Below are 26,995 nucleotides of genomic sequence, written 5' to 3' on the forward strand. Positions count from 1 at the left end.
CAGGGCATTTCTCCTTCTAATGGGCCTTGGCCAACCTAATTTTTAGCTTTTCTTTCTCTGTCCAGGGTGCACTCACACTCCAGAGCTCCCCTCATTGATTGTGTTATTCATTAAGTTCCTGGCCTACCTCAATGAAAAGTGCCAGGCCAGCTCCAAAATGCAGAGGGCCACACTGGTACCCACCATAACCTCCTTTCTCTTCAGCCACTCCCAAGCCTTATGGTAAGAACAGCCAAAATAAGCACTGAACTGAAAACAATTGACCTGTCTAGGCCTACTCGCTACAGAAACCAGCTCCCCAGGATAACTTATTTTATGGATTCTTTAGTTAATCCTCATTCCATGGACAACTTTCCTTCTACAACTGTCAAGACCAAAGTGACTCCCTAGCCTCAGCGCTAAGCCTATATATCTACTAACTCAAGTCCCTTCCGGCCATCTGATCACTGCTTCTCAGAAACAGACACAGGGGTTTCCAACTAATCAATCTATGTTTCTGTAGCCTGGTTCCCTGCTCTATGGCCAGTTTATGAACAGGTAAATACAATCACACTCTGCACTGCCTTACAGCCAAGCTAGCTCCTTTGCAAGCTGCCCTCTACAATGTCTTGCAGCCCCTCAATTCTGCTGCTTGGCCTTACTCTCAATAATAAAGGTTACTCACTTGCCTAATTATCAGCAGCCCCCTCTAGTCTGCTGCAACTGCTATTTAACCTTATGTCTGAAGCCCAGCCCTTGTAGCCTCTTTCTTTTACTATCTTGCTCCAGTAAAGTAACCTGTAGATTTTCTGCAGTTCTGGAGCTACTACTCTCCTTCCTCCTCTTGACTCTCTGTTTCTCATTGTTGGTCCCAGTCAGCTATTTATTTCTCTCTTAACATAGCAAGGGTTAAGAGCCCCTCTTACAAAGGGCTACACTGTATAATCCAAACTCTGACCTGCTACAATACCAACCCCATGACATAAAAAACAGAATCTCTTTGGTTGTCACCTACAGCTACCAGCTTAAACACCTTAGATATATCATTAATGACCCTCAACCCTTCCAGGAAAATGACAATCAGATCAAGGTAGCCATGGTAGCCTGTTCTGGTCTACAGACAACCTTCCCCCTCCCCACTTCAAATGGCATCTCTCCAGCAATAGATTACCTAACTCTTATTCTTAACAGGGCAGCGGACCTTGCCTGTGCTCCCCATCAACACAGACTGGATCAAATTACATGGATTATAACATCCAAGGTTCATTTAGCTGCTCCTCTACCAATTTCATACTTGCTTAACATGTCTCTGCTGTCTGTTTTGGACAGACAGAGTGATCCCCATGTGAAAGAATGAACGAACACTGATTTGACATCAGAAAGATACATAGGCCTGTGGCAAAACACCTTAACTTCCTTGGACATTCCATCACTGACCTCAGAGTGGCTGTTCTTAGACAACAAAACTTAAAAGATGAACTTGAACAGAAAATCATGGAACAAGAAATCATCCATAGATTGAATTAAGTTTGGTCTAAACCAGTGGTGCTCAACCTCTGGCCCACTGAATCTGGTGAATGGGTCTGTATCATTCAGCCCACAGGGTTGGAGATTTGCTGGTGGGGAAGCAGTGACAGCATTAAGTGCCATGGCTCTGAAAGGGGAGATAAAAGGCAATCCAAGGACATAAAAAGCAAAGAAAGGGATTTTACATGTATGTCAAGAGAAAGTGGAAAACCAAAGAAAATTCAAGTCCTTTATGAAATACAGAAGGCAATCTAGTTACAGATGATGTAGAGAAGACTAAAGTATATCCTTCCTCTTATTTCAGTCTTCACAAATAGGGGCAGCTACCAGGTGATGAGCACAGCTGGCAGCAAAGATTGGCAAGGAGACAACTAGCCTAGAATAATGACAGAATGGGTTAGGGATTACTTAGTCAAGCAAAATGCTTTCAGGTCAGCAAGGCTGGATGGGATGCACTCTAGGGTACTACAGGAAATGACTAAGGTAATTTCAGAGCCATTAGCTATTCTGTTTGAGAACTCAGGGAGGTTAGGTGAGGTCCTGAATGACTGAACAGAACAAATATAGAGCTCATCTTTAAGAAAAGGAAGAAGGTGCTTTCTTCTAGAGAAGAACAAGGTGATCAGGAACAAAGCATGGATTCACCAAAAGCAAGTCATGCCTGACTAACATGACTTCCCTCTATGATAAGGTACCAGGCTCTGTGGGTGGTGGGGTGTGAGCAGTAGATGTGATACAGCTTGACTTTAGCAAGACTGTTGATACTGTCTCCCACAGCATTCTCATTAACAAGCTAAACAAGGGATACCATTAAAACACTTAATGGTATCCCTTAGCTAGTACCGACAAACTAAATGAAAGTACTATAAGGTGGATACATAACAAGCTGGATCATCATGCTCAGTGAGTAGTTATCGATGGCTCAATGTCTAGCTGGCAGGAGGTATCAAGTAGGGTTTGCCAGGGGCCTGTCCTAAGTCTGGTATTATTCAACATTTTCATTAATGATTTGGACAACAGGACTGAGAGTACACTTAGCAAATTTGCAGATGACACCAAGTTGGATAGAGTTCCCCATACTCCAGAGGGTAGGTCTAGGATCAAGAATGACTTGGATAGACTGGAGAAATGGTCAGCAATTAACCAGATGAGATTCAGCAAAGACAAGTGTAGCCCGGTGTCTCCAAAATGAGTGTCCCATCCCCCACACCAATAGAAGGGGAAAGCCAGCAGAGCACACATGCTGGGGTGGAAACTGCAGTCACTCGCAGTTCCCTCCCACCTATCATGTCTCAACAGAGGAGGAACAAAAAGTGATGTCTTAATCAGATATAAATTTAATATAGATGTGTGTGTGTGTGTGTGTGTGTGTGTGTGTGTGTGTGTATAAAGGTAGTGAACTAAAGTGAGTACTTACAGGTTATAAATAGATATAACTATATACACACCCAAATACAAACAGGTAAGCATAATGGTCCCAAACAATATGAACAGGTAAATACAACAATAAATGGCACCCTAAAATACAAGGTGTACAGTTAAAAGTTAATAAACACTCCAAAAATGCACAGCGTGTATCAAACAATCAATAATCACTCTAACATATGAGATGCAAGTGTTCTCTAGTGGTTCCCCTCCTCTAGGGGATCTCTTCCTCCTGACTCTTTATTGAGGCTACCTTTCCTGAGTGTCACTCCCTGGTGGGAGATCCATTGCATCACTCACCCACATGTCCCAAGGAGCTGAGTGGGGCAGTGTTCATAAGCTCCTTGGCCTGGCTAATGTTTCTCCAAGGGAGGGCTTAGCCCAGGCCTCAGAGGAGTGGCGTGAATCACTCAAGTGTCCCAGTGGCTTAATCCTTCTTAGGGGGAGCTCCAAGCCTGGGTCACCTCGTGCATACCCAAGGCAATGCTGCTCTGAATGCGGCTCCCCACGCTTAGGAATTGCTCCATTTCTGGGGCCCATGCGGACCCACTGCAGTGTATGGGTCCCAGGCCACCCGGCCCCTCCTTCTCCAGGGCCTTACGCCCTACAATGACTTACCCTGTAGTAGCGCTGGCTCCCGTGCCCAGCTTCACACCAGGATTGGAGACCCGAGCCACCTCTCTGCGGCTCCCAGGGTCCCGGTCCCTCATGGACCCTCCATGCAATGATGGCTGCACCGCCCACCACTTCTGTCCAGTGGTGGAATCTTTCGGGGTTTTCTGGGCAGCCAGCTATACCCGCTGGGCAGCTCTCCAAGCTCTTCTTGGCCCTAGGACTCTTTCCTTCTTCTTCATTTGTCGCAAACTGCACCGTGTGCTTGGCAAGCAGCTGCTTATATCCTCTTCTGGGTCTCCGCCCCCAGATTGAAAATGAATCATTCAGGGAGGCTGCAACTGCAGTTCCCAATTAAGTCCACTCCTGCCCCACATCCCTTTCGATTAGAGGGGGAACGAACTCTCCTCCTGGCTCCTCCCCTGCCTGTCTCTAATTGATGGGTTTTGCCCCACCAATTGCATTTGCGGTCTCCTAAGCCTGGAGAGCTGGGCAAAGCTGGGCAAGCCCGCTACACAAGGGCAAAGTCCAGCACTTTGGACAGGGTAATTGCATGCACAAATACCGACTGGAAAATTAGTGGCTATGCTGCAGTACCGCAGAAAGACTTGGGGGTTACAGTAGATCACATGCTGAATATGAGCCAACAGTGTGCTCTTGTTGCAAAAAAGTCAACAGGCTATTGGCTTATATAGCGCTATATACGAACAGGGTTGTATCAACAGAGGTGTCACTTGCAAATCAAGGGAAATGATTCTTCAGCTCAGTTGGTGAGGCCTCACCAGGAGTGCTGTGTCCCATTTCAGCCCTACACTTCAAGAAAAACTTGGACAGATTGGAAGGAGTCCAGCGTAGGGCAACAAAAAATTATTAAAGATTTGGAAAGCATGACTTATGAGAAAAGACTGAAATAACCAGGGTTGTTTAGTCTGGAGGAGAGAAGTCTGATGGGGAATTTTATAACAGTTTTCAAATTCCTGGTTAATTACAGAGAGGATGGAGATTTTTTTTTCTCTGCGTTTATAGGGGACAGGATTAGGAGCAATGGCCTCAAACTTCAGCCAGGGAAATTTAGGTTGTATATTTGGACTAACTTTTTGACCATGAGAGTGGTCAAATATTGGAACAGGCTACCTAGAGAAATTCTGAAGCAAGTTGGACAGACACTTGGCTAGAATGGTTTAGTCTGATCATCCTGCCTTGATCAGGATAACCTTATGAGGTTCCTTCCAGCCCAACTTTCCTATGATCCTATGTAACTCAGTGTGGCATTCTTGGCCCTAATTTGCCAATTGTGCACATGCATGTTTCACTGAAGTCAGTATAACTTGCATACAAAATGGAAGAATAATCAGAAGTCTAAATGTTCACATTTTGAGTTTACATTTTGAGAAGTATTTCTTGCTATATAAGAAATCTTTCATGACAGCCAAAGAAACTTGTTATAACCGTCATTTCTGAAGAATGACTTTGATGATCTCTCATGCTACCAATCATACGAGTTGGAGAATGTAAAAATCAAAACACATTTTCTAATCTTCCTAATTATTTAGCTAAGACATTTAATTGTAATTGGTGTTAAATTAATACTAAATTATAATAACTAAATGTTGTGGCATTCCTAATATTTACATTGCCAAAAAAGTCTCAGTATCATTGAATCATACATAATGAAGTTGGAAAGAACCTGAGGAGGGAAGGTACATCAGTAGCTATTGACAGTCTCTGAATCAGAATTTCCTAGACCTTAAATGCTGGAGGTTGCGAGCGAGAGCAACAATGGAAAAAACCCTGGTAACACCCTCTTGACTCCCCCTTTCAGCATTCACTACCACTGTGTGACACAGGGTACTGGACAAGATGAACCTATGATATGACTCAGTAAATGGCAGTTCTTATGAGGTCATCTATTCCAGCCCCCTTCACAAGGTAGGACTGTCCCTGACTAACCACCCCAGCTAAATAACTGACTTCTTCTTAAAAACATCTATCCAAGGATGGAGATTCTACAACCTCTCCAAGTAGCTTATACTGAAATAGCACCAAACTGCTCACAAATTATCAGTACAGAGGCTGTACAAAACACATGTAAAAGAAAAAGTGTGTTCTTAGCATGGGTGACTGGTGCCTCTTGAGCCAGAGGGGGGACACCAGTCAGTGACCGGAGGTGGGGTGGTCCCCCGCGGCTGATTGTGCTGACTGGGATTGGGGGGTGTTCCCCCACGGTCAATCTTACTCACCAGAAAGCGGCTGCACTGCTTCCAGAAGTCCCACAGTCACTTCTGGCTGCTTTTGCTGGCAGCCCCATTCCCCAGCCGATGCTTGCAGGGAGGCATCAGTGCTCCCACCTGCCCCCATGCCCATTGCCTAAACAGGGAGCACAGCCTTACAGGGGGTGAACCAGTGCTCTCAGGGGGTACATGTGCACCCCCATGCACCTCCTACGCATCACCACTGGTCCTTAGTGCAAAAGGCATCCTTTTTTCTGTTGCTGGTTGATGTAAGTTAAGAACAAGGTAGCAATTTCAGCTCTGAATTTCTTTTTCTTTTAATGTTTTCAAGTCAACTGTATTTTAAAGTTTGCTCACTATCTTAAGAGGTTCTATATTTTGTTGCCTTTTTGAATTATTTACTTTTATGGGCTATTTAAGGCCTCTGACCATGTTGTGTAATTATCTCCTGGAATATTTTGCAAATTCTGTGCTGTCCAATTTCTGTGGAAATCAACAACTTTATGTTGCCAGTTAGAAAATAGTAGTCACTTTCTAATGGATAATGCATAGAGTTTACATAAAACTTCTCGTGTAGATCTCAAAAAACTTTAGTGAACCAAAGACTGTGGCCCTGGTGTCATCAGGAAGGCTTTGGCTTCCATGACCACAGCCTGCTCTTTGGCGAGAGAGGCAGCAAGCTGCTGGGAAGAGATGCCTCCACCTCTCTCACCTGGGGAGGAGGCTCTTCTCAGCCAGACTGGCTGACCTGCTCCACTGGGCTTTAAACTAAGCCCGCTGGGGGTCGGGGGGACTACCGCCACTGCTGGCCCACTGAGCAACCCTTGCAAAGCCAGCAGGCCAACGCACTTAAGGGAGCCCACCCCTGCCCCAGCCCTGGTACAATCTGAGGGCAAGGGGACACTTGCCTGCCTGTACACAAATGCCAGGAGCTTGGGGAATAAGCAGGAGGAACCCATCCTCCTGCTTAACACAATAATTACGACTTCATAGGGATAATGGAGACCTGGCGGGACTCCACCCATGACTGGACCACAGGTATAGACAGCTATACCTTGTACAGGAGAGATTGAGTAGATAAAAGGGGTGGGGGTGTAGCTCTCTATGTTAAGGAAAGCTACGCGTCCCTGCAAGCTGAAGTTGGTGACCAGGGTGGACAACTGGAGACCCTCTGGGTTAAAATCCGTGGGGAACACGGCATAGGGACACAACGGTGGAAGTCTACTACAGACCTCCCACCCAAAGTCAAGAGCTTGACCAGGAGTTTGCCCGGAAACTGGCTGAGGCCGCATACTCCAGGACCACGGTTGTCATGGGTGACTTCAACTACCCAGACATCTCATGGGAGGATCACTCAGTAAAATCCGAGCGGTCACAAAGCTTCCTATCATGCGTGGATGACCTCTACCTGACTCGAGAAGTCTATGGGCTAACGAGAGGTAAAGCGCTACTCGACCTGGTACTGGCTACTGGGGATGACCTAATCGGCGACCTAGTGATCGATGGGAAGCTTGGCAACAGTGACCACGAGCTGGTCACCTTCACCATCCACTGTAAAGCTGGCAAGTTATTTAGCAACACTGAAGTACTTGACTTCAGGAAAGCCGACTTTGACAAGCTCAGGAGGCTTGTCAGTGAGGCCCTAAGGGACTACGACCCCAAAGAGAGGGGAGTCCAGGAAGAGTGGTTGCTCCTCAAGGGAACGATCCTCAATGCACAAGCTAATTCTATTCCACCTTGGAGGAAAGGCAGCGTTCCCCCTCTAAATATCCTCCCACGGGATCTAGCAGATCTCCTTAGGCTAAAAGGAAAGGCCTACAAAGGATGGAGGATGGGATTCACTTCCAAGGAGGAATATTCTGCACTGGTCCGGTCCTGCAGGGAGCAAACCAGGAAAGCCAAGGCTGCAACTGAACTCCAACTATCTTCAAGCATCAAGGACAATAAAAAGTCCTTTTTCAGATATGTGGGGAGCCAGAGGAAAAGCAAGGGCAACATTGGACCCCTGCTGAACCAGATGAGACAACTGACAACTGATGCCCAGGAAAAAGTCAACCTATTAAATGGCTACTTTGCGTCGGTCTTTCATCAGTCCCATGGGACGCCCATACCCACTACGGGACAGGGAGGTCCGGGTGAGGGAGATTCCCTGCCCTCCATCAATGCTGACCCCGTAAAGGAACACCTTGAGAGGCTGGATACCTTCAAGTCAGTCGGCCTTGACAATCTACACCCCAGGGTATTCAAGGAGTTGGCGAGCATCATAGCCCAGCCTCTGGGCCATCATAGGCCAGCCTCATCTTTGAGAACTCTTGGCACTTTGGTGTAGTGCCCAAAGACTGTAAGAAGGCCAATGTGGTGCTTATCTTCAAGAAAGGGAGGAAAGTGGATCCAGCAAACTATAGACCCATCAGCCTGACTTCTATCCCGGGGAAGATCTTAGAAAAGTTTATTAAAGAGGCCATCCTTAATGGATTCACCGAAGCCAACATCCTGAGGGATAGCCAGCATGGGTTTGTTGCGGGTAGGTCTTGCTTGACCAATCTCATTTCCTTTTACAACCAGGTGACCTATCACCTGGACAAGGGAAAAGAGATTGATGTCATATATCTTGACTTCAAAAAAGCCTTTGATCTGGTATCCCATGATCACCTCTTGGCAAAACTGGCCAACTGTGGCCTTGGGTCCACCACGATCCGCTGCCTAGGAAATTGGCTCCGTGGTCAGACCCAGAGGGTGGTAATTGATGGAAGTCAATTGTCATGGTGCCCTGTGACCAGTGGGGTCCCCCAAAGTTCTGTCCTTGGATCCATACTGTTCAACATCTTCATTAATGATGTGGACATTGGAGTCAGAAGCAGACTGGCCAAGTTCGCTGGTGACACTAAACTTTGGGGCAAAGCATCCACATCTGGACAGGAGGGCAATCCAGGCTGACCTAGACAGGCTCAGCAAATGGGCGGATGAGAACCTGACGGTGTTTAACACTGAAAAATGCAAAGTTCTCCACTTTGGGAGGACAAACCTGCAGCATCCTTATAGGCTCGGCAGTGCTACACTGGCTAGTACTACGGAAGAAAGAGACTTGGAGGTCATCATTGACCACAAGATGAACACGAGCCTGCAATGCGATGCTGCAGCTAGTAAAGCGAGCAAAACGCTGGCTTGCATCCATAGATGCTTCTCAAGCAAATCCCGGGATGTCATTCTCCACTTGTATTCAGTCTTGGTGAGGCCGCAGCTGGAGTCCTGCGTCCAGTTTTGGGCCCCACAATTAATAAAGGATGTGGAGAAGCTTGAGAGAGTGCAGAGAAGAGCCACACGCATGATCAGAAGTCAGGAAAACAGACCTTACGATGACAGGCTGAGATCTATGAGGCTCTTTAGCCTGGAAAAGCTCAGGCTCAGGGGTGATCTGATGGCCACCTATAAGTTTATCAGGGGTGACCATCAGTATCTGGGGGAACGTTTGTTCACCTGAGCGCCCCGAGGGATGACGAGGTTGAACGGTTATATACTACTGCAAGACCATTTCAGGCTGGACATAAGGAAGAATTTCTTTACTGTCCAAGCCCCCAAGGTCTGGAATAGCTTGCCATCGGAGGTGGTTCAATCACCTACATTGAACACCTTCAAGAGTAAATTGGATGCTTACCTTGCTGGGATCCTATGACCCCAGCTGACTTCCTGCCCTTTGGGCAGGGGGCTGGACTCGATGATCTTCTGAAATCCCGTCCTGCCCCAATGTCTATGAAATATATGAAACTTCACAAAATATAAAAATATAGCAAAAGTTAATCATCCCCATTTTACAGATAAGAAACAGAGCCAGTAATTGGCTGGCCCAATGCCATACAATGAGTTGGCCTCAGGGACAGAATTAAAAGCCAGTTCACATTCTCTTAATTCCAGCTTTGTCCCCAGACCATGCTGTTCCAGCATAAAGCATCCAAATGCAGTAATATCAACAGCAGGTGAAGACTGATTTTTGCTTTGCAATTATTTCACAATATAGCACATAGCAAAACTGCTCTTGTTCTGCTTGAGGCTCTGGCTGCATCTCTTTCTCTTGCCTGGCTCACAGAGCCATCCATGACCACATGCTGAATAAGCACAGCCTTTGCACTGCATCTTGTAAGTGCCAACTTCATGGCTGCTGCTGCCACATGGAGGGATGCCAGGCAGCTGGGCCAGGGGCCACCCACCAGGTTGTTGTGGTGAGGGAAGGGCAATGGTGACTGGGCCTTGGTGCTGCCAAGGTAGAATGTTTGTGCAGTTTTATTACTGGAATTAGAAAATGTATTGAGATTATGGGTCTTCACTGTTTTCCGAGTTCATTTACAGCACCTGGGAAAGTAGACTACTGCCTATGAAATCTTTAGGTCTCCCTGAAAGGGTTATTCTATAACATTGTTCTCAGCCTTTTTGGTTTCAAGGCTCCCTTCCTTAGACTCAAGGCCCCCTTGGAAAATGCCAGTTCTTATTAGCTTTGACTTGGTTTTTGACTGCAGAAAAATAATAAACCAAGTTTGCTGTTGCAGAGCCCTCAACAGGTCAGAATGTGTTTGCTCCTATGGATTCCCGGTTGCAATTTTGGTCTTTATCTTGTCATGTGATGAAGTGACTTCGAGTTCAAGAAAGCTGGCTTCTACGTTATTTAAGTAGATGCCAATCCACCTTGCCTTCTGTGTGACTTCAGCCTAGGTACCTCTTTTTATCTTGCCAAATGAAGTGGGGCAGATCCAGGGGGCATGCAATGGTGCAGTCGCACCTGCTCTCAACTGATTCCTGTTCCAGCCAAAGTTTAAAACCAACTGCCTGGCAATGGCAGCAACATTTCTAGTCAGACAGTGCTGACTTGACCTCATACCTCATTATATTTTACCAGATTCCTTCTAAACTCTTCCTTCCACAGGTATTAACCACCTCTTTCCTGTTTAATCGTCTTGATGGTTCAATAACCAAGGTAGCCTTTCTTTGGCACTTCTGCTGTGTGCTAGCTACTCCTGGTAATACAGCTCCTATTTCCCAGCCCTGCAGACTGTTTCTAACTTTAGATAACAACATTAACTCGAGCCTAGAAATAACTTCCAGAGAAGCACTGGATGCGCCTTCAACATGGCTCAACTGTGTCTTATAAGTCTGGAAAGAAGAACAAAAACAGCCAGCCACTTCATTTGCATGATGGCAGGCCTACTCATGAAAACATCTCCTGCTTATTATTATTTTTTTGCCTCATTTGTTATGGGTTGCTTTTCTTTTTAATGTGGGCTGGACGCTATAGCCAAGTAACCCACATTCCCATCCAGTTACATGGGTTTTTTTGCTTCATGCTTAAACTGAACACTGCAGCCCCAGGCAGCTAGCTTATGAGTAAAGCCTCCAGCTTCTTTTGAACTGGAGAAATGTGTTGTATGACATGCAGTGATACCCCCCAAACTCCTAGGTATGCCCTGGTTTTTATATGTGCCCCTCTCTTTCCTCCTCAGCAGCTGGCCACCACCAGAGCCGGAGGGCACCTGCTATTCCCACGCCCGAGGACCCGACGTTTACAGCCTCACCCTGCCAGAGCCACTACCCCCTCCCCCCCCTCAGGTGGCCCTAACCATAAACGTCATCCCCGCGGCCGAACGCTCGGGAGAAACTGGCTGGTGTTCTCTGAGCATGCGCTCTGCCCCATCCACCATTGTCCTGAAGGGGGGGGGCGGGGGAAGGGATCATAGAGCGCGGCGGACTGGCGGGATAGAGCGGCCGGCGGAGGCGGAGCGACTCCAAGGCCGGGCCCTTCCAGCTGCACTGGCAAACATGGCGGCGCGGCAGCCTCGCTCCGCCTCAGGTCGGTGAGTGCCCCCACCCCTCCGCAGGCTCCACCGCCGCCCCCGGACGTGGGGGAGGGGGCACTCGGCGGCCGCTCGGGCTTCGTTTCTTTGGCGGCGCGAGCCCTCCCCCCGGGACGGCCAAGCCCCCCGTGCTCGGAGCCCCCCTTCCCCTGAGGGGCGGGGCCGGCGGGCGCCGCGAGACGTGCCCCCCTCCCCCTCGCGGGCTCGCGCGGGGTCTGTTGCAGCCGCGCGTGATGTCACGCAGCACCCAACCCTGTGGGACGCGCCTGTGCTGTGTTCGCCCGTTCTCGGGGCTGCGGGTTCGAGTCCGGGGAGCGGCTGAGAGGCCGGGGGGGGACACTCACGGGTACAAGTGAAGTGGCAGGGTGTCTTTTTTCTTTTCTTCTTGGTCACGGCCACAGCGGTTCCTCATTGGCTTGGGCAAAGCCCAGGAGTCAAGGTGCTGAGGGCAAATGTGAGTCCTTTTATTAGACCAGCCCCGTATGCGGATAAAATGGTGCAGACTCTCCTCAGGAGAGCATACGAAATGCCAACAGTGTCTCCCTCTGCCTGAAGAAGGATTTTTAAACCCGAAATCTTGTTAAGATTTCTTCATTGCACCAGCAGAATGACTCCCTGACTCTGGAAAGAGCCAACCGGCTCCAAAGATCACGCTTGTAAAAGTAGAACAACTTGACAACTGATTTCTCTCCAGCTTTTCTTTAGCAGGGTCCTTGGACAGTTCAGGGGTACTTAATGTAGGAGCATAGGCTTTTTTAGGGCTGGCTGCAGGCAAGAAGTGAAGGAGCAGCTCCAAGTCAAATCCAGCCTGTTTGTTTGGGGGTTTTTAGGTTGAAAAATTGAAATGATATTTCCCCATGCTCCATTGGGCTAATTCAGGTTAATTGCCATTCAGGCCTGGTGTGCAAATGGACTGTCCTTCCCCTGAGCAGACTGCTCTTGTGCGTGTTTTGATGGAAGAAAAAACCCTGGGACAGTCAGCTCTGAGATAAATCATAGTAGCATAGAAAACTATAGAGAATTATAAGCCTGTTGTCTTTTTAGTTTCTTTTACTTAAAGATTTAAAAGATAAGAATGGGTGATCCAGCTATCGTGGAATATTTATGTCTACATCCTTCTCCCCTGCAATCGTGTCACCTTTTTTTGTCTGGAATGTTATTAAAGTGCTACACAAAGATCCACAATATGCTTTAGAGCCCTTTGTGTTTTAAAGTAAGGAGTTTCTCTCTTAGCTGAAGTTTATTTCTAAAAATAGATTATTAAAAAAAAAGAAGAAATATCCGTCTCTTCCCATAAACCTTTGAATGTCAGCAGTGCAGGGACTGATTGTACAACTGACTCCAGATTGGCAAAGTCCTGTCGAACTTGGGACTGTGTAGGCACATGACTATTGTACTGAAGATAGGGGCCTCGGGTAGCAGAGTTTGTCCATCTTAGAGAGAACTCTGTGGCAGTGGTTCTCTTCTGATCTTATGGACTTAATTTAAAAAAACAATCCTTTCATGAATTAAGGTCTCTTCTGTTTAGATCTCTTCCGTTAGAGCCTTAGTTTCAATCTTAAAATGCTACATTCTGGGCATCATCTGGTATGGCTCTCCAGACTGTTGTTGGTCTACAGCAGCGATTCTCCACCAAGGTGCCTTGAGATCCTTTCGAGGGTGCCATGCAATGTTTTCACTGACAGGAGTCACGAGATCAGCCTAAAGATTCCAAATAGGAATGCATATTATTAATAATAGTCTGCCTTATTGTAGTCTTTTTGAGTTCTTTCCAACACAAGAATTGCTCTCATATCTTTCCATAGTCAAAAAATCAAGAGCTAAGAGTTAGCATTTTTGAGAGGTTCCTTGATTCAATCATGGGATGCCTGGAGTCTGATGAGCACCACTGGTCTACAGACTTGAATTTGAACCATTCTGTTAGACTAGTGGCGTTCAACCTTTTTGTCTATGGGGCCAGATGGGCAGTGCCTGATCCCCCTGTGAGCTGCATCTGGCTGGTGGACCCAATCTAATGACTAGGGTGTGTGCAGCAGGACCCCATTTCGCTGTGGGGAGGGAAATGGAGTGGTGGGTCAGCTTGGTCCAGCCTTATGGGGAAAGAGGGCTTGGCCCAACCCTGACTTGGCCCTGAGAGAGGTGGGGAGCATGGCCCTGCCTTGGACCAGCCATGTGGAGGGAGGGGCCGCACACAGTTTGACCCCAACTGGCTTGCATGGCAGGAAGGGGGTGTGGCCCAGCCCCCACGGGGGTGTGCTGAGTGATGGTCATGGTCTAGCTCTGACCTGTTCCTTGGGGTTTGGGATTTTGGCAACAGGGAAGGGTGGTAGTATTAACTACCATTGCTCCTTCTCTGCCAAATATCTCAATCCAGGAGGAGTCCCACAGTTTGGTTTCCAGGGCTCTGTGGGCCAAAGGCTTGCACCTCTGTGTTAGATAACTGTATCACAGAGTAAATGATTCTGTTAGTTTCTTTAGCTGTCATAGTAAACTTTTATGCTATATGACTGAAATTCAGAACCAATACTTTTATAATTTGAGCACTCACTAAAGTTTCTTTTTTTTAAAGACCATGAAAGTGATGATGAGTCATACGAAGTATTGGATTTAACAGAATATGCGAGGCGTCACCATTGGTGGAATCGTGTGTTTGGCCGAAATTCTGGACCAATTGTAGAAAAGTATTCTGTAGCTACCCAGATTGCAATGGGCGGAGTAACTGGCTGGTGAGAGAGGATTCCTTTTGATTATTGTGTCGTGTGTTTATCTGTCCTAAATTGGTCTCTTCCTACAGATGTTGAAATGGATAAATACATTTAATGGTGACTTTCTAATTAGATACTTAAATTCAACTGATGCTGACACTAGATCATGCCTCTAAAGCAGTATTGTCAACTAGGGTGCCATAGCCTTGAAATTCATTCAAGGATGCCACGGGTTGTCATGTACAGTTAGCACTATCAGGCGTTCAAACATCTTTCACAAAATAAACCCAGAGATTTCAAGTAGGAATCCATACTGTTACAAACATTCTGACCTGCTGTGATCCTCCAAGTTCTTTGCAACAGAAGAATTGCTGTATTATTTTTCCATAGTCAAAAAATGAGTTAAAAATGAGTTAAAATTGTGAAGTGGGATTTTCCATCAACTGTCTCAAGTGTAGCCAGGTTGAGAGCCACTACTCTAAAGCTTTACTTGAGATCTGTAAAATGCATACATGGCAAAGTAGCCCCTGGCTAGTTTATCGCAAGCGTTCCTAGAAGATGTGTCAGCACTCTTAAGACTAAGGGAAAAAATGGAAAATTAGGAGATATAGTTATGTTTCTTATATCTATTATATATTTTATTAGTTACCACTATAGGCACAAGAACCTGATTATTGTAATAAAATGTGATTGAGATATACTTCACACATGCAAGCAATCATATAAACAAATTGGGGCAGGACAGATTTTAATCAGGAGCCTCTCTTTTTCTAAAGTGAGTTTATTTTTAAAAGCAAAAGCTATTTCTATTAAAAATAGCATGACTTAACATTTTGCTTTTGGCTTAGCTGAAGAGGTATTTAATGGAAATTTTTTTGTTTTGTTAAAGTTGAGTCATAAGTATTAACATTTAGAGTAATGTAAGTTACTCTAAAACATTATTAGCTCATGAAAACACTCAAATCAATGAAAACAGATTTTTCCTATTTAAATGTAGTAATAGGAAAATCCTGTCAATACAAATAAAGGAAAATTAGAAGATGAGACTCTAGAAATGAAAGTGAAATTTCCATTTTACAGTTTGATAAAATCACGAAGGTAGTTTTTAATATTTAATGTTTGTTAGTCATTGTAGAAATATTAGTGTTTCAGTATACTTTTAAACCTGAAGATGTACTTCTAAAGTTGTTAAAAGGTAGGTAGATATATATTTTTAAAATAACTAACTTCTTTTCCTAAAAGCTTGAGGTGGATTTTAATATTTATTAATTTGTCAAATTGAGAGGCCTAGAATTGAAGGTGCAGTTTGTGCAGTGACCGTGACATTTTTTAACAGCCCTACAAAAAACTTTTAACCTTCCCTGCACAGCCCATTGCTAGAAGTGAGGTGGTGGATGATTTGGTTCAGGTGGCCAGGAGGAATGTTTAATGGGAGAATGGCTTTTCTCTGCTAAAAAAATAGACTCAGCCTTGTCTACACACACAGGGTTTGTTTGTTGTTGTTTTTTGGGGGTGGGGAGGGGTGTTAAGCAGTGCTAAGCCCTAACTTTTCTGGTTAGAGCTGTAATTTATTTGTGGAAATAATTAACTTGGTTTAAGAACATCAATGCTAGAAGTTATGGTGGTATAAGAATGTCTTTTACTAGTATAGCTTATTATGTTTCATTGTGGGAATGGCTTTGTTTGTAAAGGCACATCTATACTAATACTGGTTATGCCAGTATAGTTAGAGGTGTAACTTTTGTGTGTAGACAATGCCGGAAGCCACCAGCCCGCTTTACAGAGGATACTGAATAGTCATTAGCTGATGATTACTATGGCTGTAACTTGTTTTTAATACACATTACCAATAAAGTGCTTATCATAAATTCCCAATCATAAATTTACAGGCTACAAATTAAGAAATAGGGAGGTGAAACTCATTTCAGTACACCAAATGTTATCTGGCATTTGGACAACAATTCTAGAAAGTCATATTTTGGGACATACAATTTCATTGGAATGTGTTTTTTGGTTTTCTTAAGGTGTGCAGGATTTTTGTTCCAGAAAGTTGGAAAACTTGCAGCAACTGCAGTAGGCGGTGGCTTTCTTCTTCTTCAAGTATGTAGGATTTTACTTTTTGATATTTAGATACTATTTTGTTCAAAGTATATGGGAAAGACTAAACTGCTTTGTTTACTTCTGTTGGGAAGGAGACGATTGGTTTTATATCTGCTTTTTCCTACTAAATTTACCATGTGAAAAACTGTCTCAGCTACAGTATTTCTGTGCCAAATTAAAAAAAAAAGATTTTTAGATGATCCTTTTATCATTAATATTATTTTCTTAATAGTTTGAAGTAAACTGAAAGAATAAAACCTTAATGTAGAAACAGAAGTTCTGTACTTGATTTAATATTGCCATGCTTAGCAAATTGTTTATATAAAAAAATAAAACCAGATGAATAGATCAAGGAAAAAATAACTCTGATTTTCAAAAGTGCCTATGGGAATTAGGTTTCTATGAAATCCCGGCCAAAGAGTTGAGTTTGCTATCATAATGTTGAGGGCGCAAAAAAATTCTGTTACTTATCTTCCTGGAAATAAATGTAGACAAACTGCATTAACTCTTCCCTCAGCAGGTGTTTGAGATAAACACTGCATTTTATTTCCTCTTCTCCCTTTAGTTGTTAGTAGCTCAGTTGTGGCACATTTCTGAGGTTTCCTTTCCTCCCCAGCCTTGACATGAGTAGTTTTATCAACTCCTCTAGTTCCCTGGCTTAGACTTACTTTCACTTCTGCTGTAGGCCAGATTATTACCTTTTAAGTCTGACCACTTGCATGTTGCCTCAGAAGTTGGGTTTAAATTATAACAGTGGCCCTAAACCCTCTCTGGTCCATGAACAACTTAAGCTGCTGATGTATTGTGGGTGATGCCATCCTTTGCTCTCTTTGTCAACCTCTGTTTTAACATTTTAATGTCTTTGTGTCTGTAGGCATGTCTACATGAGACATTTATTGCATAGTAGACTAATTAGCTGCACAGTCTTTGCTTCTACATGTGCGCCCCTATTAGGCTAGAGTAAACTAATTTATTTCAGAGCAGGATAGTACTTGTAAAACAAGTACTATCCTGCTGCGGAGTAAAAAACAGCAGCACATATGTGAGGGTGCTTCAGTGCAAGGGCTGCCTGCTGACTAGCCCCCAGCTGAAGCACCTTCGTCCCTTGGCCAGCCCCTTCGTAGTGCACCTTTGTCCTCTGGCCAGCCCCTTTGTAGCACATTGAGCTGGGTAGCAGCCCCAGGCTGGCAAGCTGACTCCCCGGGCACCCTGCCAGCAGGGGCTGGTCCATCCCGGGTCAACCTGCTGTGATCCCAGGTGCATGTGCAGACACGTTCCTGGGAGCAATAAGCACTGGAGTTTATGGCTCTACAATAATAGGCATGTGTAGATGCACCCTGTGAGTGACATCAGAAAGCTTCTGCCCGTGAATCTGGGTTGAGGACCAATGAACTAAGCTATGTATTTTTAGAAAGCGCACCAGTTTTGATTTAAAGACTTCAAGTGGTGGAGAATCTGTGGCATCTGTTTGTAAGCTGTTGTGATGATTAATTACCTTCACTGACCCTTCCCCTGTTAAAATGACCTGCTTTGTTACTCAGGCCATTTCAGAGAGAGTGAGTGAATGGTTAGTACTCAACCAGCAGGTTGGTTCAAAATATAGAAAAGTTATTTTAAAGACAGGGATGATATTAGAGAGAATTAGAGCTTATCTTTGTTGTGCAAAGGTGTTTGAAAAGCCTGTCCCAGTTTTCCTTGTTCCCTTGATGCTGAATGCCCTGTGTCACAATCAACCATTATGGGATTTCTGAATGTTGCCCCTTAATTAGTCAAATGTCATTTCTGAGCTGTAAAAGATTATTTTGGTAGTTATACCTAAAACTGTGGGATGAGTGCCATAAGAACATTACATCTGAAAAGCCCAAGAATGACTGTCAGAGTACTAGTCAGTTTGCAGCTGTGAGCAGGCTGAACTGTTTCTGGTAAACCACTATTATGAACTATTCCCAATGACTCAGAGGTGCAAGTTTTTATACAGGCAATAACCAGTGAGGCTTAGGGGTACTCATTGCACCCCAGTATTTAAAATAGTTTTTGCCCAGGAAAACATGAGTTTGGGGACAAAAGTGACTTCTGCATGGCCAAAGAGCCTGCAGTCACTTGGATGTCTTCATCAACTCTTTTCATGCAAAATGTGGATTAAAAATTACCTTACAAAAATGTAAAATGCTGTAGACAAGTGAGGGAAATAGGTTTTCCATATATGTTTGCAGATCTATTGCTTCTTTTTTTTGGCTGGACTTATCTATGCTATATCTGAAAAGGATGCTTAGCACAGAGGTAAAAAGTATTAGACAACTAGGTTAATTTATATAATTTTTTAATTGACTTCAGATTCTGCTGGAAATGAATGTAGTAAATGTCTTTGTCACTCCTAATTCTAGCTACATTTTATTTTAAACTTAGACATAAAATGTGTGATAGCGTAATTACACTTTTTTTAGTCCTTATTTTTTTCACTGATAACCTCTTTTAAATGCACAGTGTGGTTGAATTCACTGATATCAATCAACCTCATCCAAGTACACAGTGTGACTCCAGAAATATTAGGGATGTCAGATAGTAACGAGTATTCACAAATAAAACCATTTAGTGTGTAGTGATCATTTATGGGACAATATAACTTCTCTACATAGTCATAAACCAGTGGTGCTCTATCTTTTGGCCCAGTGGGTTGCATCAGGGCCTGGGTGCCATCATTGGGTCTTGCACCACCCCCATTGTCCCTGCGCACTTGGATTGGACCCTGGGCTCCCTCGCCAGTTCCATGTCACCTCTGCCCATGCCAGTACACCATGATACAGTGTGCCTGATACAGCACTCAGGGCCACATTCTTGGGTCCACAGGGCTCCCTGTGAGTTCAGCAACTTGGCCATAGGGGCATGGCAATTGCTGCTACTGCTCTCCTGCTGCCAGATTTCTGGATGTGTGGGGAGCCCCAGGAGCTGGATGATATGGCTCTGCGGGCTGATCTGGCCCATGGACCATGGTTTGAGTACCTGTTGTAAACAATGGGTGTTAGGCAATGCTGCCATCAATATTCTTAGTAGGGTTACTATATTTCCAGGTCCAAAAAAGATGATACCTGTCACCCGGGGGAGGGGGGTGTTGTAGGGCAGGGGGAATATGATGGGAGAGGGGGGCAGTGACATGCCAGTGCCCTGCCCCTGCCCATTCTGTTGCCCTTCACTGACAAGCCACCCCCCCCAGCCCTTCTGCTGCCCCTTACTCTGGACCCACTGACCCCAGCCCTGCCAGTGACCCTCACTCCCAAGCAGCAGTACCCTGCCCCCCACTCCTTGCTGGTGACCCTCAGTCCCAACCCACAGCCCCTTGCTGCTGTCAGTGCCCTGCACATCCAACCCACAGTAACCCATCCCATCCGCCGTGCCCCTCACTGCTGATCCACAGTCCTGGCAGTGCCCTTGACTCCCTATGCACAGCCCCTGCCCCCCAGCTTGTGCCCCTCACTCCGGACCTACAGCTCCCTGTGCCCTTCCCAGCTCTGGCAGTGCCCCTTGCTCCTGACCTGCAGACCCCTGCCCCCCCCCCCAGCCCTGCTGCCAAAGCAGTTCCTACAGTCACATGTTCTGTTGCTTGCTTGTGCTCGCTCGTACTCACTCTCTCTCTCTCTCTCTCTCTCTCTCTCACCTGGCTTGCCAGAGCCTGCACAGGGAGCACATGACCCCCGACAGCCAATCACCTTTCCTGCTGCTCCCAGCCCCAAGAAGCCAGCTCAGGAGAGCACAAAACCCAGACACTTGCTTTTATTTTAAAAACCCAGCCACATGCAGCCACAGGGGTCCAAAAAAGAGGACTTGTCCAGGAAAACCCAGACATATGGTAACCCTAAGCTACTGTGTAGTTTCCCCACTGTGTCATACGCAACCATTTTTCCATTAGTTTCTGAAATACCCTCAAGCATTGAATCAGCAGAAGCGCACTCAGCATGGAGCTAAGCATTACTTTTTTTTTTTTTTTTTTTTTTTTTAAATAAAGTTCCCTAAAGCTGCAGGTTTCAATGATTCCTCATGATGCAAGACATTTAACTACCAAAGATCTACTGGAGTAAGACTGGAGAATAGCAGAAAAGAGTGCTTACGTAATCAGAGTGCCTCTGATATTTAAGAGAGAACTTCTGCATTTTTTTTATAGCAGTTTGATTCAGGGTTTCTAGTTGGACAAAAACTGTGCATCTCATTGTCACTTCTTAGGAATAGCAGAAGCTACTTGTTTCAAGCTCTGAAAACTGCCAGCTAGCAGTTTCATGACTAAATCCATTCAAAAGTCACCTTGGTCAGGGTATTAGATGAAGAAAGAAGAGGGAAATAATTTAATTTAATTTAATTAACCTGTATAACTATTATAAGTCAATGCTGTAACTAAATCTTGTGAGAATTTGGTATCTGAAACAAGTTAATTTGATCAGCTACATAGCACTTTTGATAAAAAGACTTTATTTATCCTAATATGTTGACACTTGACTGATTCAATCCACTATAATAAAAATAGACATTAGAAAAAAATTAAAAATTCACCTATAACAAATGGGTAACAAATTAGTCAGTTTTACATGGTTAATTTTTAATTTATCAACTGGCACCACACTTATGATCTTTAATGAACATATAGACATGCCCAATGTGCATCAGGCCTCTTCTTTTAATGTGCTGTAAATTACGATGTATTAAGTTTAGTACCTGTAGTGATAGGTACTAACTTAATGCACTGTAACCAGCGCTACTGTGCATTAGCGCAGATAAATGCTTTTTTAATTATGTTAATGCGCATTACATTAAATCTGTGCATTAGCATTTTAGCACAGGTTTTGCCTGCCATGCTAATGCACAGTAGAATTAGTCTTCTGCACATGAATTTTCTTGTATAGATCCACCCAGTATGGGGAAAATGTCAGCTCCTTAAAATGTTGATCTGCTATGATGAGTTACTTGCTTTAAAATTTTTTTTAAAAAGCACCTTCTTTTGTGCTTCCATATATCCATATATATATATAATTTTTTTTTTATAATTGTTCATTTCAGTGACAGTGTCTTTAATGCTTTTTGTTCTTGTTTGTACTCAATCGAAGACCCACAGCTTTGTCTGTATTTACCATTATTTGTCATGAAGAGCTTCATTTCTAGTAAGTCATTTATACTTTCTCTTCCATATTTAGGCCATTCCATTTAAAACACCGTTGGTGGATTCAAGTCAAGTCTTCAATTAAGTGCTTCTGTAACTAAGACCAAAATCAAACAACAATAAAAATAAACCCTTGAAAACCATGCAGCAAGCAAAATTTAACACTAAGCTTTGCCTGGTTATTTACTCCACAGGGGTTCTGTAGTAGCTGTGATAACATGGCATGATGTATGCTGGGGCATCTCAATGAAGTGGGGCGAGGGCAACTTGCTACTTTTGGGAATTCGAAAAGCAAAAGGTGAGGGCTATATTAATTCTTGTGCTGAATATCCCACTTGACAGCTGTTTTGTGCAGAGTTTGAGGGACATTCAACAGAAGTGCCAAAGCAGTTGGATTTTTTTGATGGAAGTTTGCTGTTAAATGTTCTAGTTTTGACAGGTTTTACTAAAAGTATTTGGGGCCTGATTATTTAGAAATACTGCCTATCTCAGTATGAAATCTGTACTTCTAGAGCAGGGTATTCTTATAACCACTGCCTGTTCTATAATCAGTTGTGTATATTCTAATGTATCAAGCTTTCACCTTATTCCCAAAACTTCTGTTTCATTTAATGTAAGTGAAACTTGATGTAGAGGTTAATTCTTTAGTAATCCCAATTACCTCCATGTGCATCTGCATTCTGTTTGTTATGTTCCTTTACAAAGATGTGTGCAGCTCATGTGAATAAATGCAGGCTGGAGCAAACTGAGCAACATTGTGTGGAAGGTATGCTTCCTGATTTAATGGCTTCAGCAGAACTGTGGCTGCAGATCAAAATTTGATATTTAAATTGAGGGAATTATGAAGGTGGAGTTCATTGCTCCATAGCTGACAATTAACCTTGTTCACAAATTTGAGTTCTCAACCCCTTTAGTTTACTGATATGAAGTTCTCCAATTTCTGTGATGTAATGCAGGGTAGGAGAATATTTTCGTGCAACTTTTCATACTGCCTATCAATTTTAAAATCCAACTTAAAACACTTTTTTGAACAGTTCTTAAGTGTGGTGTGGGTTAAGGTAAAGGTGGTTATTGGAATGTGTAACATGGTTTTCATAAGTGAATATTTAAGAAAATATGAGCTGGAAGGAAAATGGAACTTTTTTTTATAAATTATTCTTGTTGCTTTTGTTATTTTAATGCTTTAACTGTAGCAGCTTTTAGTTATTAGTTATTGGATATTTCTCAGTCTTGTTAGCGTGTTGCCAATGAAGTCTTTGTTTTCAATGTGTATTGAAAAGAGGGGTAAAGATTGTGGTCACTAAAGTAACCAGTGGTTACCAATTCAGTCTTTTAATGCATTCACTTTGGCCCCAGTCCCAGTAACACTTTCACATAACTCATTGAAGTAATTGCATGTTGGCAGGACACGGGCCTTTATTACATATTTCAAATTTTAAAATATATTCACATATGTACACCAAGAGTTCTTACATACACAAATACACAAGATTAAAATCATTCATTTTTGGTTGGTTTTTTTTTTTTTTATTTATTTAAAGTTGTAGCTGAGGCCAAATTAGCTAAAACTAATTCCAAATCCAAGAGTCCAGAACCATAAGTGGCCCTACTACTGGCAAACATCCTTCACCCACACCTGGGGCTTGGGATGTTTCCAAAAGCTTTGGCAGGCATCCTACTTGCGGGCCCAAGCTCGGAGGCTTGGGGTTCGGATGCCCCCGAGTTTTGCTTGCCCTTAGCCAGAAGGCCCTTGGAGCAAGCAGGGGAGGAGATTCCTATTTCCATAAACTGGGCTTAAAGCCACCATACCTTGGTGGGTTCTGAACCATGTCAGAAGAGCAGTTCTCCTGCAAGGTGGTTCAGGAAAACTGCCTTCATGGACACAGATACATGGTATTTCCACTGCCAGGTTAAGAAGCCACTACACTTGAACTAAGCCTTCAAGAGGACAAGAAGCAAATAATTAGTAATTCAAAGACCATTTCTACTAAATAATTTGAAAAATTTAGTATCTCTTCTGTTGAACAAGTGAGAGCTCAGATATGACGGTTGGAAAGGTAAACAGCCTAATGGAAAGAAAATCTGGAAAATGTAACTCGGTCCTTATTTGGAGATGTAGATCCAATACACTAAATAAATTACTTTTAGCTAACAGTGGAATGAGCTGAATAAAGAGTATATAGGTTTTTTAATATTAAAGATGAGAAGATAAGTCTTCTGTCAGAAGTTTAGATGAGATTTACTGTGTGTCCTGTCACAAATTTGAATTATAATAATATTTCTGAAAGAAACTAAACTGAAACAGCTGTTTTTAGTCATCTTATCAAAATGCTTTTGATTTCTATAAAGCAGTAACCAATGTGAATCTCCAACATTACAAAATAAAGTGGGGAGGGCGATGAGATGAACAAGCATCTGTTGAATCCTGCCAGTTCTTATTCAGATTATATTTATATCTTATTGCAGAAATATTGCTAGTGTGCTGAAGCACAACCTCTGTAGCATCTGCAGTTTGCCTTTATCTGAAAAGGCAAACTCCAACCAGTTCTTAAAGTTGGGTATATGCTGTGTGGGCCGGGCCCCGAGCCCGCCCTCGTCGCCATGTGCGGCGGTGATTCTGATCCCATTCTGGCTGCCATGGGCAAGCCGGGGGCGAACCGGGGTCGTACCGGACCCGTCTCCGGTGCACGCGGGCTGTGGCTGTCAGCCCAGACACGCAGGGTGGGAGAAACCGCGGGATGGTCTTGTGCACGCGAGTTAGAATTAGTCACGGAGGTGTAACGGTTGATTGAAAAGATTGTTTACTTACACCCAAAGATGGTATCGGTGTAGGCTGGATAAGTTTCCAGGCACAGCTCCCGCTTGAACCCTTGTTGGAGGACTCTGACAAAACGATTGCTCCCACGGAGTTTGCTAGGCTCCACGGGTCCGGTTAAGTTGAATTCGAAAAGTTTCCCCGGAGCTATTCAGGCTCCACGGGTCCAATAAGTTTTCCCCAGAGTTTGCTAGGCTCCGCGGGGTCTGAAATTATAGGAAAGGGATACGTCTAGGATTGCGCTCGGCGACGGGGAGAGGCGAGAAGCAAAAGCTCCGTAGGCTCGGTTCTATTGCCTCTCTCTGCCTGCTTAGGGGAGGCGCGCCGGATCCGCGAGGGTCCACACCGCTTGGAGATCTTCACACAGAATATCTCTCTCTCCTCCCTCCTCCGGTGTTAGTGGAGTCTTCCAACTTGGGCGGAAACTACCCAAGCCTTATGTACGGCTAGCAAGCCAATCGCTAGCCGCCACGTGTGCCTAAATTAGGAGTCGGCCAATAACATGGCGTGGACCCTAATACAAATGGCGGGAACTTCTTTACAGCGTGTATCACTACGATGCAAAAGAGATGCACGCTGCAAAGAAGCTGTAATTTGGCAGGAAATCTCCCGTAGCAGCAGAGAGCTCTACTGTGCAAAGGAAGCGACAAAAATGGCGGGAAATAATTTAGCGGTGCCGAAGTGCGCACACAAACAAAAAATCACAACTTTGGGTTGTGACATATGCAAACTTCTTATGTGTTGATTCTTAAAAGTAATATTGGTCTATAATTGTTTTAATCTTCTTAATTTTCCTAGATTGCTAGTCATAGTGGATATGTACAAGTTGACTGGAAGAGAGTTGAAAAAGATGTAAACAAAGCAAAAAAACAGCTAAAAAAGCGAGCAAATAAGGCAGCACCTGAAATCAATACCCTTATCGAAGAGGTAAGGCTCTTTGGTCTAAACTGGAGGTTCTCAACCTTTTTCTTACTATGTATCCTTTCCCAGATTTACCAACTGCCTGTGTCCCCCTACCAGGATACTTTTAATATTTTAACCCCTTAAAGGTTAATTATTATTATAATGAAAATTAAATCTGCCATTACACAATTTCTCCCACGTACCCCCTAGAGATGTCTTGCATACCCCCAGGGGTACACAAACCCCTGGTCTGAACTGCTAAATACTTTCCTATTGGCTAAGCTTTCTGACTTTTTTCATTGTAGATTATGACAGTCCTGTTATCTAAAGCCTTAAGCAAAGTTTTGTACCAAATGGAAGGCACCTAGACCCACTCCTAAAGTCAGACTTTCCAAAAATATTTAGCTGAGGGTATGCTTTAATAAATATAGAATCTTTGCAGTCCAACATATTTGCAATATTGATGTTCACATATTTTTAGCTTCCAGCTGAGCTATTCTTATGGTGGACTATGACAAGTGATTGCCTCATGGTTGATTATGCTTCAGGGCTTTTAGTCATAAAATGTGCATGAAGAGCAATGTGCCCATTCTGTGAAGTTAACTAGCTGTAGAACACCCTGTACATTCCCAGAATGTGGGTTGATTATCACTTTCAGTAAAATCAAATTGTTCCCTTGAACTGGGAGGGGGAAAAAAGCCTATTTTGAAAAAACAATAACCTGTACCTCTTGAATAAATGTTATAGCCCTTTGTAGCTGGAGTTGCACTCATAAACGTGTAATATTTAAGCTGTTTTATATGTGTGGATGCCCAGTTAGTGGTACTGCTGGCAGTGTCTAGAGGATTTTATTGTCCTCTGATATACCCCTTGCAGGAACTTTCTAAAGTACCTGCTACTGAAATATGCTTAAAGTCATTAATCTTTTTTTATATTTGATAGGTTTTAAGTGAAGGTGTTCACATCTATGTAACAGTAACAGGAACTATTATGCCTTTGGTAGTTTTCCATCTAATTTCTCGAACACCAGATTAGGGAGTGTCACCCTTTCCAAAATGTCTATTCCGTGCTTGGTATTGATGTAGTAAAGAGAAACTATAACACAGTTTCTAATATTGCTCAGGACCACTTATTTAGAAAAAGAAAAAGTTAGAGGTGCACCGATACATGGGTCCAATATCGGATCAGCACCGATATAAAGAAAATTGGCTGGATTGGAAATTAGCCTGTTGTGGTCGATAATTTGGCCAATAAATGCCTGTGTGCATGCGCAGCATGCAGACAGCGAGGAGCACAGCCCAACAGCTTGGAGAGCTGCATGCAGCTGGAAAATCTGTTGTGGTAGAAGGGGACGGGGGAGGGAAGGGGCCTGAGGAGGCAGATCAATGTTCCCCATGGTGAAGAAGGGAGTCAGGTGGAGGAGACGCTGCCCAGCCAGGGCAGAACGCGAGATGGAGCCACAGCTCATCTGGGGGAGGGGGGCGGCTCCTGCCCCCCTCCCCCCCCCCCCCCCCCCCCGGGATCAACACGGGGTGGGCAGACTGCAGCTGCGGTCCAGAGCCAGGGTTGCTCCGGGCTCTTCTTGATGGGTGCTGGGCTCAGGGTGGGCAATGGTGGCACTGGGGGCACTACAGCGAAATTTGGGGTGGCTGCAGCTGCATGTTTAGGGCACCCCCCGTGCCCTCCTGAGGTGCATGCAGTGGCAGGAGCTGTCC

At 44.2% G+C, this 26,995-nt stretch overlaps 1 protein-coding gene across 7 annotated transcripts in view; it reads left to right on the plus strand.

The window, feature by feature from the left end:
* Positions 1-11,504: 11,504 nt before the first annotated feature.
* The window catches only part of FUNDC1 (FUN14 domain containing 1), a 64,491-nt gene continuing 49,000 nt past the window's right edge, over positions 11,505-26,995 (plus strand). For 5 of the 7 annotated variants that reach the window (XR_009459106.1, XR_009459107.1, XR_009459108.1 and 2 more), the window contains exons 1-4: positions 11,505-11,610; positions 14,184-14,340; positions 16,344-16,419; positions 25,176-25,304. Coding sequence is in view for 4 of the 7 variants with exons in the window: in XM_059720784.1 (XP_059576767.1) it covers positions 11,580-11,610; positions 14,184-14,340; positions 16,344-16,419; positions 25,176-25,304 (393 nt within the window). In the remaining 3 variants the exon portion in view is untranslated. Of the gene's footprint in view, positions 11,615-14,183; positions 14,341-16,343; positions 16,420-25,175; positions 25,305-26,995 lie in introns of all 7 variants that reach the window. The other 2 variants (XM_006267116.4, XM_059720787.1) reach the window with 2 other exon arrangements.

Source organism: Alligator mississippiensis, chromosome 1 (assembly GCF_030867095.1).
Source record: "Alligator mississippiensis isolate rAllMis1 chromosome 1, rAllMis1, whole genome shotgun sequence".
NCBI lineage: Eukaryota > Metazoa > Chordata > Crocodylia > Alligatoridae > Alligator > Alligator mississippiensis.